Source organism: Fukomys damarensis, unplaced genomic scaffold, assembly GCF_012274545.1.
Source record: "Fukomys damarensis isolate Sample0158 unplaced genomic scaffold, DMR_v1.0_HiC HiC_scaffold_31, whole genome shotgun sequence".
Lineage (NCBI taxonomy): Eukaryota > Metazoa > Chordata > Mammalia > Rodentia > Bathyergidae > Fukomys > Fukomys damarensis.
Window position 1 is genome coordinate 11,676,349 of NW_022900943.1, and position 12,477 is coordinate 11,688,825.

A 12,477-nucleotide genomic window follows, 5' to 3' on the forward strand; every position below is an offset into this window, starting at 1 on the left:
CTCCCCCTCTCCCCCTCTCTTCCTCTCTTCCACTCTTCCTCCTACCCTCCCCCCTCCTTTTTGGTACTGGGGATCGAACTCTGGACCTTGCACTTGCCAGGCTGGTGCAGCACCACTGAGCTACATCTCTGGCCCTTCCTTCCTTAAACGCCTTTCCCAGTTGAGAAGGATGTCTCTCCTTACTTTCTGTTACCTTTTATTTTGCTCTTTGTTTGTAATTTTGGTTTCTCATATAAGAGAAACTGGTATTTCAAGCTTGTGTGTGAGATTTATTTCACTTAAAATTAGTCTCAAGGAGCATCCATTTTTCCACAGATCATGCAAGTTTATTTTGCTTTATGGCAGAGCAGTGCTCTATTGTGTGCTCTTTTTTATTTTTTTGGTACCGGGGATGGACCTCGCACTTGTGAGGCTGGCGGCAGAAACGCTGAGCTAAGTCCCCGGCCCTCTATCGTGTACTCGTGATGTCGAGTGTCACTGTCATTGTCGGTGCCATCATTGCTGAGGCTGTGACTGCGGTTGCAGTCTGTACAGAAGCATTTCTCCCTCCCTCCTTGCTTCTCAGCCCATCACATGGAAGGAATTTGCGAACATCCACCCCTTTGTGCCTCTGGACCAAGCTCAAGGTTACCAGCAACTCTTCCGAGAGCTTGAGAAGGATTTGTGTGAACTCACAGGTTATGACCAATTCTCTTTCCAGCCCAACAGGTGAGGGGCTTGCTTTTCTTGTGTGTGGCCCATTGTTATGCAGTCGTCGCCCCAAACCCTAGAGGCTTAAAACAGCGGTTTATTCTGTATCGTGCTGTGGATTCGCTGGACACTTCCATTCCACTGGCCCTGTCTGGGGAGGTCTTACTGCCCAAGGTGGCCTTGTTGGCAGAGCTAGGAAGTTGGTGACAGATTTTGCGGGAGGGTGGCAGCAGTGTGGACCAGCTCTTCTCCTCTCCGGCAAGGACCTTCCCTTGCCCTTGGGCCCTCACGGCATGATGACTCAGTGTTCTGTGGTGAAGCGAGCAGAGTCTGGGCCTTAGCACACAGCCCTCACTTTCAGATCCCCCGAGCTGGGCAGGCAAAAGCCACAGGGCCGGTCCTGAGCCCTGGTGCATGCGACTGTCAGGGAGCCAGCTCTGGACACTGCGGTTCCTGTGGGCCAGCGTCCTGCACTGGTGCTGGCTCCTTGCTAGCAGCAGGGCCTCTGGCCCGAGGACCGGGAGCCTAGTCCTGCTCCGGTTCTGTCATTCCCCGCCTCCAGCTTCGTGATCCAGCTTTGTGATCTGTGAGTGAAAAACTTCTCAAAAGCAGACGGCTCCAGCAAAATGTCTCATATATTTGCTAAAAGTAATAATTCTGGGCCCCACGCCAGGTTACTGTGATCTGCAGGGCTAGAGACCAAGAAGCTTTACTAAAACATGACCGAGTGATTGTGAGTGATTCTCTTGGGGACAGAGGCAGAGAGGCAAACGTGATGGGTGTGTGCAGTGGCATCTGGAGGTCCCCGCCCTCAGAGTCTGTCCCACGATGACAGTAGGCTCTCCATGGCAGCCTCAGTCTGGGGTCACCCCGGCAGTGATTAGTGAAGAATTTCAAACAGTTTTTAAAAATGAGACATACATCTATTGTGTCACTTCTAAGAGAGAAAGCATATTTGTCTTCATCGGAACCAAACCTTTCCTCCTCTTTGGTAGCGTAGGTTACAGAGCAAAGCTGTGCACTTGGCAGAAGCAGTGAGGGTGTAGGACCAATGAGAGGACACAGCGCTCAGCCTCTCAGGCTCATTTTATAAATAGGAAGGAATAGATAGGCTTCAGCGTACTTTATTCACCTATGCAGAGTGGTTCATATCTATAATCCCAGCAGTCTGGGAGGCTGAGGGAGGAGGATCACAAGTTTGATCACAGCCTGAGTGACTTAACCAAGCTGGTCTTTACTCAGACCCTCCTGCCTCAGCCTCCCACACACTGGGATTACAGAAATGTGCCACCAGACTGAGCTCTCAGCCTTTTGTTTTGTTTTTGTCTTTGAGACAGGGTCTAAGTTGTTTCTTTTCTTTTTTTCTTTTTTTTGGTACAGAGGATCAGTCTCGGGTCCTTTTGCTTGCAAGGCAGGCGGCAGAACCGCTGAGCCAAATCCCAGGCCCACATCACATTCCCAGATTGAATTATAACCTCAGTGGGGGACGAACGGCTGCAGTGAGGGATGGGACTTGGGCATGAGTACTTCTTTAAATCCTTATAGATCAGTGATGAAGAATCTTTTAGAGCTTTCAGTGATACAATCTGCTGTCTGCAGCATATGTGCCATAGGTTCGCCACCACTTTCCTGAATGATTCCAGTGTGTAACCAAGATTGAGAACCGCATCTTAGAGATTTTTGTTGTTTTCCCAGTATCCCTGATGCTCTTTGTCCTAATTTCCCCATTCTTAGGATTGACAGTGGTAGTCAGCCTGCTGCCCCAGTCTTACAGGAGAGTAGAGAGATCTTTCTCAGGATGTGCTTCCTGGCAGTGATGTCTTCCCAGCTCCCGCGTGTGCCAAATGTAACAGCCATTTTCAAGAGCTGACCTAAGGGTCGTGAGGTTGTGTACAATGTCTAGGCTTAGCTGAGATATTAATGGTGCTCAGCAGAAGCTGCTGGGCCTGACTGGGCAATGCCTAAGTCTTTGTTGGGAAAGTATAGGGGCTGTGCTGTCAACACATAAAGCAATGTGTTGATTCGGGAAAAGGAAGAAAGAATGCATCTCATCTTCCCTAGGTGAGTGAAGCGTTTTTTGTTTGGTTTGGATTTGGTTTTTCTTGTTTTTACATTGTTACAACCTCGTTTGGGTTTAATGTGTGCAACTCTCTGCACGAATGGTTTGCAGATTCCTTGCCTGATAAACCAGAGCTATCTACATGTTAATTCATCATATTTACTGTTAGCTAGTGTCCACTCAAGTCTAGGGACCCACATGGGTTTCATAGGTATTATAAGAAGAAACACAGGCCGGGGATTTAGCTCAGTGGTTCCGCCCCCTGCCTTGCAAGCTCAAGGGCCTGAGTTCGATCCCCGGTACCAAAAAAAGAAGAAACACAGCGTTCCTCGAATAACTCTGAGGAAGAATTTAGTGTATTCTGTGAGCTGTTGAAGTTGTACCCACAGAGAATATGGACACAGTTTTCAAGGAGCCATTATAACTTACTGATATTTTCATTTATACCTAGTTGGAGCTGGTCAGTTTGTCTGTAGAGTTCTAGAGTCTAGCCACAAAACCGTTTGGAATCTGAGTACGTTTCCCTTTCTGTTAGTATATTATGTTAAAAATACGGCATAATTTTAGAAATCCTGAGAAATATGTTTGCAAGTCTAAAAATCTTTTAAAAATATTTGTTCTAAAATTTTTATTAGATGTCCCGTAAAATTTACCATTGAACCATTTGTTAAAGTTCAGAGACATTTAGCATATTCAGTTAGTTGTGCAGTCATCACCACCATCCACCACCAGAATTTTTATCTTCATAAATCTAAGTCCTTACTTCCCACTGTGCCTAGCACTGGGAAATTACCCTTCTCATTTTCCTAAGAATCTGGCCACTTGGAGTACCTCCTCCAACTGGAAGCATACCACACTTGTCCTTTGACATTTTTCTTACTTCACCAGCATAATGTCTTCAAGATTCATCAATTTTTTCTCTTTTTTTTCTTCCTTTGGAGACAGGGTCTCGCTGTGTAGTTCAGGCTGGTGTTAAACTCTGTGTGCCCTTGAGCTCAAAGCAGTCTCCTGCCTCACCTTCCTGAGTGCTGGGATTATAGGCGTGTTGCCACCCAGTTTAAAGTTCATCATTGTTACAGGGTTACAGCATGTGCTAGAAGTCCTTTTTTCTTTTTTTGTCGGGGGGGATACTGGGGATCAAACTCAGGTCCTTAGGCTTGTGAGGCAGGCATCGGAACCACTGAGCTAAATCCTGGCCCAAGAATCGCATTTTAAGGCCAAGTATTTCATTATATGTATATCCCACACTATCTGTTTAGCCATCAGTACACATTTGGGTTGTTTCAATCTTTTAGCTATAGTGAGTAATGCTGCTGTGAATGTTGGCATACAAATATCTCTGAGTTCCTACTTCTGTTTCTTTTGGATTTATATCTAGAAGTAAATATTGGACATACAGTGATTCTGTGTTTAATTTTTTTGAGGGATTGCCATGTTTTCCTCAGTGGCTGTGCCATGTACACTCCTAAGAACAAGGCACAAAATTTCCAGTTTATCTACATCTCACCAACAGTGGTTCTTTTCTTTCTCTTTCTTTTTTAAATTACAGCATCCTAAGGGGTGTGAGGTAGTATCATGTGATTTTGATTTGCATTTCCTTAACGATTGGTCATGTTGAGCATCTTTGCAAATGCTTACTGAGCATTTCTATATTTTCTGGAAAAATATCTATTCAAGTCTTTTGGCCAGTTTTAATTGGGTTATTTGAGAGATTTTTACGTTGAGTTGGAGTTCTTTATATATTAAGGACGTTAATCCCTTATCAGCTAGCATATGACTGGTACACATTTTCTCCCAGTTCAGAGATTATATTTTTACTCTGTGGAGAGTGTCCTTTGATGCACAAAAGTAACTCTAAACTTTTTGGTTTATATGATACAGAATTTATTCCTTGTCCATTGTCGTCTTAATTTGGTAAATATTATTCTTTTGTTCATGTGGACAGTCTCCCATCGTCTCAATTACCATAACCTACTGTGGTGTGGTTTAGACCAACCCTCTTCATTTGCTGCTGTGACCCTTGGGTACCTAGAGAGAAGTGCTCTGTGTTGGAGAGTCTGTGCTGCTCATGCAGAATACTGATGACTGTCAGCCACAAATGCTGTTTTTTCTCAGTGTGCTGGTGTCTTTGCTTGGATTTCCTCAAAGCAGACCCTTCTGAGTAAGCTTCCTTTCTCATAAGCTAACCAGACCCTGGAAACTTACTGTCTGTGCCTGGAGTGGAGATGCTGGTGCTGCTGTCTGAGCACCAGGCAGATGAGTGTGAGGACCACTGCTCTGAGGTCCTCTGGAAATAGCTGGATTTATTAGACATGTCTTGATCAGATAGCCAAGTTTAATGTAGAACTGAGCTTATATCAAATCGGATACAGGAGGATAACGTTCTCGAATGACATGTTGAGGCTTTTGTGAACTTGAAGAGGTAGAGATTCATGTAGTGTTTAGGGTATTTGAGTTTTGCAATAGATTAGACTGGTTAAAATTATATTGACTGCAAGATTTTTTTTGTTTTTTGTTTGTTGTTTGGGTTTTTGTGTGCCTGGGATCGAACTTGGGTCCTTGCACTTGTGAGGCAAGTGTTGGAACCACTAAGCTAAATCCCCAACCCTCTGCAAGACTTGTAAATCATCGGTCACCCGTTTGACACGGCTGTAAAACAGGCATCAGTGCCATTTTTACCTTGTTCCCTTGGGAGTAGTGTTCTGAGGTTGCCAGGAATTGAAGCAAGTCATTCTGACGGCAGTTTTGATCATTTTACTGCAAAGTTTGACTGCAGTGTAAGTTTCTTAGCTAATGTTTCACTTGTATCATTATTGTTTCTGACCACTTGATGGGTGGAATTTTTTTTCTAAGAGGCAAATCTGGCTGAAGGGAGTTGGCAGCAAAAATCTCTAAGAAACTCAGTGTTTTCTTTTGGGAAATGAGACTGGGAAGGATGGATGCAGCTTCATTTTTGTTTTTGCTTAGTTTAAGCCTCATATCCTCTTTTTCTGTACTGAGGATTGAACTTCAGACATTGCCCTTGCCAGGCATGTGCAGTGCCACTGGGCTACAACTCCAGCCCTGCCTTATATCCTTTTGTATGGATTGAGGTGTTTTTTTTTTTTTAATCCCATACATGTATTACTTTTGTTTTTGATTTTTGAGAAAGATTCTTCCTGTGTCGCCCAGGCCTGCCTTGAACTCTTGGTGATCCTCTTGCCTCGGCCTCCCCAGGGCTGGGTTATAGGCATGTGCCACCACATCTGGTCTACTGCTTTAATAATAGAAATTTTTTCTTCTTTTGCCTTCTTTTTCAGTTTTTTGTTGTATTAGTTAGTACACGTTTACAGTATGTAATGATTGCATTCATTGTGGGGAGTTGGTACATGTACATAGCACATCTTTGTTCTTTTTCTGTCTCCTTCTCCACCCTCCCTCCCTATAATAGCAATTTTAAATTCATCTGTGAATTATGCAACAGATGAGGTAGTTGTGATCCAGAGGAGAAATTCTCTTGGAGCCAGACCACCTTGAATAGGACAGCAGATCAATGAGGGCATTACATAAGAGGTGAGAGAAATTCCAAGATGGCTGTACCAACTTTGTTTTTGTTAGATCAGCCTAGGAATGAGTAACCTTAACACATTCATGTTGTAGGAGATATAATAATACCCACCACAGCAGAGTTCCTCGTTGCCCACCATGGGAAAGGTCTTGAGCTAATTTAAGTAGAAAAATAATGGACAAGGGAGGTATTGGGCAGTTCACAGAATTGATGGAAAAGCTAGAAAACTGGGCTTCAGAAATAAGCAAGACTCAAAAGGCTGGCAGTAGTGAAAAGATAGGAGTTCTGCCAGGCAAAGAGTCTCCATCCCCACTGCAGAAATTCTCTTCCCGTCTCCGATTCTGGGCCAGACCCTCCAGACTGATGGAGTCCCAGCTGGAGTGAGCCTCCTGTTGCTGGCACTGGGCCACGTGTCCACACCTCGCTGTTGGGCTGTGGCTGGGCAGTGACCTGCCCCTTTCTGCTTCCTCTGGGGAGGCTGGACTCCTGGTGTCTCTTAGACTCGAACCAAATGGGGATTCTCCCCAGTGCTGGCGACCACCCAAGAAAGCACCAGTGAAAACCCAGAGAATCTCCCACGCCCCGCGCCAGCCCTCCCCTTGCACTTCTCAGTGCGGTTTCGGCACCGCAGCCTCCGTGTTCTAACCGACGGTGCCTGTACTGTTTGTTGACTGCACAGTTTGCCAGCAGAGCCACCATCCTGTAGCTTCTCTTTTCATGCTTTCAACAGGGTCTTCTGCAGAGCGGAAGTTGTGATTATATGAAACCCAGTTTATCATTTGTCCTTTGATGGATTGTGCTTTTGCTTAACCCTACCCTACCCTAAATCCCAAAAGAATTTGTTCTTTTTTTTTTTCTGAGAGTTTTCTACTTCACATTTAAGTACGTGATCTATTTAGTGGTAATTTTTGCAAAAACCTCTGAATATGGATGTTTGATTGCACTAGTACCATTTGTTGAAAAGGCCATTTCCCTCATTAAAACGCTCCTGTAACTTCTTCAAAATGAGTTGAGGGCTGGGGATTTGGTTCAGTGGTTCTGCTGCCTCACAAGCACACACAAAAAAGGAGGGGGGTAGTGGCCAGGTAAAGTGTCACACACTTGTAATCCGGGAATTTGGACTTGGGAGGGTGAGGGCTGATAAAGAAGAAGTGTCTCAAGATCTACGCCAGCCTGGGCTGCATAGCGAGTTCAAGGCCAGTCTGGGATACATTGTTAGACCCTGTCTCAAAAAAATAAAAGAAAAGGTTGAGTGTATTTGTGCAGGCCTATTTCTGGGTTCTGCACTCAGTTTCACTGATTTGTGCCTACCCATCTTCCACTAGCACACACTTGATTACTGTGACTATGCATTTAATTAGTCTTGATATCAGGTAGACTAACTCTAATTCCTACTTCCTTCTTTTTAAAAATGTCACTATTCCTATTCGTTTGCCATTACATATAAGTGTAGAATAATCTGATTTATATCTACAGGAAAATCTTGGTGCTATTTGGAAACAGGGTCTTGCTGTGTAGTTCAGACTGGCCTGAAACTCTTGCCTCAGCCTCCACAGTGCTGGGATTACAGGCATGTAAGGCCCAGCAGTAATCTTGGGTATTTGAGGGAAATGCTATTGTAGCTTCTAAATGTTAGTTTGCACAAAGGACTGGATGCTAGACCTCTTAGATGTTACAGATAATTGAAGAGAACAGATTCTCACCTAAACTCGCAATGTATCTCTCATGAAATCAGGGCCTTGCAAGGAGCTACATACCCAGCACTTTTTTTTTTTTCTTTTGTTTTCCTTATTTTGTTTTGAGAGGAGGTATTGTTAAGGGTGGGGCTCAAACTTGCTCGTTGAGTGCTGGGATTACAGTGTGTGCCACCATACTTGGGCCATATTTTATTTTGTTTATTTGCTGTTGTGAGAACTGAGTCCAAGGTGTTCCCATTGAGCTGTTTGCGCCTTTTTTAGAAAATAATTTTGAGGCAGGGTATGTCTGACTGGCTTTGAACTTGCAGTCCTCCTGCCTCAGCCTCTCAGGTTACTAGGATTATAGGTGTGAGCCAAAAACAATGTCTTTTGAAATGTGATTTTTAACTATACTATGAGGAACTTATTAGAATATCTACATACCATTAAAAGTAAGTAATAGACCCACAAGCATAAATAGCTTTAAAAGGAAACTCCTAAAAGCACACACTAAATGTAGCAATGAGTGTACAAACTTCTAAGTATGTTAAAACCATAAAATGATTCTTAGAATATCTACAACAAAGTGAGACAAAAGCTGATGTGATAAATGTAGATTCTTGATCACTATATAGTAATTATCTGGCACTAAGTTTTTGAAAATGTTAGACTCTGTGACATGATCATTTTTTTTTTTCCTTTGGGTGCCAGGGATTGAAGTCAGGATCTTGCACTTGTGAGGCAAGTGGCTGCACCACTGAGCTAAATCCCCACCCACTTGATCATCTCTTGAGGATGCATTTTACTTTCCCTCTTCAGTGGTAGGAATGGTGAAGCCTGCGCTCCTCCACTGGGCTGCATTACCAGCCCTTAACACTTCCTGGCTTGTATAAAATGTAGCATTCTTTTGAACTCCTAACTTTTCCTCAGTAAAACCACAGTGTGACTGTGGGAGTTTTGGTAACTGCTGGTATTCACCTTCCATTGTTATTCTGCAGGCTTTCAACATGGGCTCTGTTTTTAAAAATACGTATAAAGCACATAGAACTGTTTCTCTTAAAAACAGCAGCTACAGTGACTCATGTGCACACATTCTAAAGCAGTCGCTGTGTAAGGAATTTCTGTGGTTTCAAATGAAGTCAGTCTGTGTTCTTTGCGCATACTAGAGTGGTTCTTTTTTCATCATGGGAAATTAGTAAAAAAACAAAAGCAACAACAAAGCTTTGAGGTTTATTGTGTCTTTAAACGCCTGTTCTAATCCCGGGTCTCCTATTTTGTCGCCCTATCTGTGCCATGCCATCTACAGTTTATCTCTGACATGGTAAATTCACACTGCGCAGCTGTCCCAGACATCCATCCCCGTGATGGTACGCGGACCCTGATAGGACCAAGAATTATAAAACTCCCACTTTGCACCTGTGGGTTCTTATAGAGTTGTCATAGATTCTTGTGAAGGTCATTGAATCTCTCATGGATTCTTTGTAGCGTGAGGCTGCGATTTGGAGAAATTTTTCAGCTGGTTTTCTCTCATTCTCCATGAAATATTGCACCCACTCCTTCATTATTCGCAGTCCTCCGTCCTGCAGGGCTGTATTTTCTGAGACACTTGGAGCTTGTGCTGGTCTGGCGCCCATCCCATCCTAGTGTCGTCCTCCCTATGGCTCCAGGCTGCTAACCACTTCATTCTGACTAGTTGTCAGAAAACCACTGTCTTAGCTGCTTCTGCCTGCAGTGGTTTTCTGATGTTCTCTCCATCTGGACTATGTAGTAAGCCAGTTTTTTTTCCCTATAGTACTCTTCAACCAGCAGATGGCAGTAATAATTTCCTGCTTATGTGGTATTTTAACATACTTGTACTATTAGAGTTGAAATACAGCTGATTTTAAAAGTATCTTAAAGGCAAAAATTAACCAACAGAGCCAGTTGTGGTAGCACACAATTGTAATCCCTGCACTCAGGAGGCTGGGGCAGGAGGATTGCTTCAAGTTCAAGGCCAGTCTGGGCTACATAGTCAGTACAGGGCCATCCTGAAGTACACAGCAAGACCTGGTCTCAAAAATAAAAAAAAGAAAAAGAAAGAGCTAACCAACATTTCTCATAAAGTCTTTTAACAAATTGCCTTACTTGTAAGTTACTGGCTCATATCTCCAAATCGTGTCTTCTTTCATTTGTAGACCGTATTGTTTGTTTTGTTTTGTTTTGGTACCAGGGATTGAACTCAGGACCTTGTGCTTGCAAGGCAGGCAACGGAACCACTGAGCTAAGTCCCCAGCCCTGTACTAGTTATGATGTAAAACAAGATGAAGTCATAAAAGAAGCATAGGAGTAAATAAAAAATACATTAAGTGAAATTCCATACTGTAGGGGAAAAAAGATTCATGTTAATTCCTGGGATGAGAATGGAATTCAGCTTTGAACAAATTCCCTAAACACTGTAGAGCTACTACATTCCGTGTACGTTTCCACATATTCCCAGTGGGAGAAGGTACCAAGCTCTACATCTGAGATCCTCCTTTCGCACCTTACTCTCTTAATTGAGATAAGACAAGCAAGCAAGCGTACTATCTGTAGTGACTGTCCGTGACCAGTCCCTGTGGAGGTTGGTATTACCCAATAAGCACATGGAATAAAATGCTATGAGTCTGCAGGAGGTATAGGGCCATTCATTCAGACCATCAGTGTTGGGCCCAGGATTTAGCTCAGTGGTTCCGCAACCTGCCTTTCAAGTGTAAGGACCTTAGTCCAATCGCCGATACCAAAAATAACCAGACAATCAGTATAAAATACCCGTTATGTCAGCATCTTGGTAGAAGGGTACAGTTAGGAACAGGCCAGAGTTGCCTTTAGAGAAAGCTCTGAAAAGGTGGCTCTTGAGCTAAATATAAAGAAGGCAGAAGGGGCCAGGGATTTAACTCAGTGTTGCCACAGCCTGCCTCACAAGTAGAACGTCCTGAGTTTGATTCCCAGTACCAAAAAACCAGAAAAGGGAAGGCAGATAATGCTAGGATCTAGGTTCCCAGCAGAAGGCACACTGGGGAAGTCCGGTGGAGGAACTGGCTTGCTGTATTTCAGTGAAGGAGGGAGGTTCGGGTCGGGGAGGCTGGTAGAAGATACAGATGGAGAGAGGCCATGGGTCCCCTGGTGGATTGTAGGCCCAGCCCAGGACTTGACTGGGGCTTTGGGGGAGCCTTTGCCAGGAGTTGGAGTTAGTGGACTTGGACAATAAGCACGTCACATGGTTATGTCACCCCTTGTCATATCCACGTTGCGTTTACAGATAAGGGCGTAGGAAGACTGATCAAGTGGTTTGCAGAAGGGTGGCATATTCTTTTTTACTTTCTCATTAGCACGTGTTTGTAATACCTAACAATTGCATTATTGTGAGGAGCTGGTACAGATGCGTAACACATCTTACTTAGTTCTTTTTGTTCTCTTTCCCTCCTGCCCCTCCCTGCTCCCTCCAGCTCTTGTTCCCCTTCCCATTTGAAAAAGCTCTGTTTCCATTTTTTCTTCAGTGTGTGCTCGCTTTCGCGCTGCGCTCTCTCTCTCTCTCTCAAAATAAAAAGCATCGAACGGGCTACCACTTGTTTTTCACAAGCCTGGAAAGCAGAGCAGTCTTTGCCTTTCTCCCGGAAGACCTGAGAGGAGGGGGAAGCTGACTCAGGGAAGGCAGAGGGGCGGGTATTTCAAGGTCTTGTGGAGCTGGATTGTTGCTCTGGTTTGGCTTTGGGGCTGGTGTTTGTATGTGTGTTTGCTTATGGGTTGGTTTGTCAGCTTTAGCTGAGCCTCCTGGTTCAGCCGAGCAGATGAGTCTGTGAAGGAGAAGCAGTGTGTGTGCTCCTGACCCAGCGGCCCCAGGGCAGGAGATCTGTTGGCTTTGCAGAGGGAAAGTGTGGCCCCTTGAGAGTCTCCTCCTGTCACTGGCGCCCTTCAGTCAGATCCTGCTGTGTCTTCATGGGGTGACCGCGTAGTCTCATGGAGGTAGGCATGGAGGATGTGCGCACTGTGAGTGGGATGAAAAGACGCATGACTCACTTCCCTTTCCTTCCCGGGAGGCACTGAGCACAGAATAACAGTGTCCCGTGACTCAGCGTGGTTCACCGCAGTGTTCGACCCGTGTGCCCGGGAAGCCGTGAGGACTGTGGAGACAGCGGGCCAGCCTCCAGCAGCCGTCCACGGGATGGTCCCTCCTGCGTGTAACACGCACAATGCCTGTGGGTGTATCCCGGCCCTCCTCGGCACTTGTGGGGTGATATTCAAGAATTTCAGTTCACTGTTCTAGGTGTGATCATTGTGGTGTTGTATTTCTTAAAACAATTCTTAGCTTTGCCTGAATCAAAGTAAAAAAACAAGGCCTGCGGATGGAACTCAGGACAAAGGCCCAGTACTGAGAAACCTAAAAAAGAGAAGCCAAGGATTTTTAGCTCTGGTGCCGCCAACTGCCTTGTAAGTGGAAGGTCCTGAGTTCCATCCCTAGTACCAAAAAAAAAAAAAAAAAAAAAACC

General features: G+C 44.6%; 1 protein-coding gene across 1 annotated transcript in view; it reads left to right on the plus strand.

The window, feature by feature from the left end:
- Gldc (glycine decarboxylase) overlaps positions 1-12,477 on the plus strand; it is a 112,908-nt gene that overhangs the window by 70,143 nt on the left and 30,288 nt on the right. Inside the window, exon 15 of the mRNA XM_010610691.3 lies at positions 566-708. Within this exon, the coding sequence (XP_010608993.1) occupies positions 566-708 (143 nt within the window). The remainder of the gene's footprint in view (positions 1-565; positions 709-12,477) is intronic.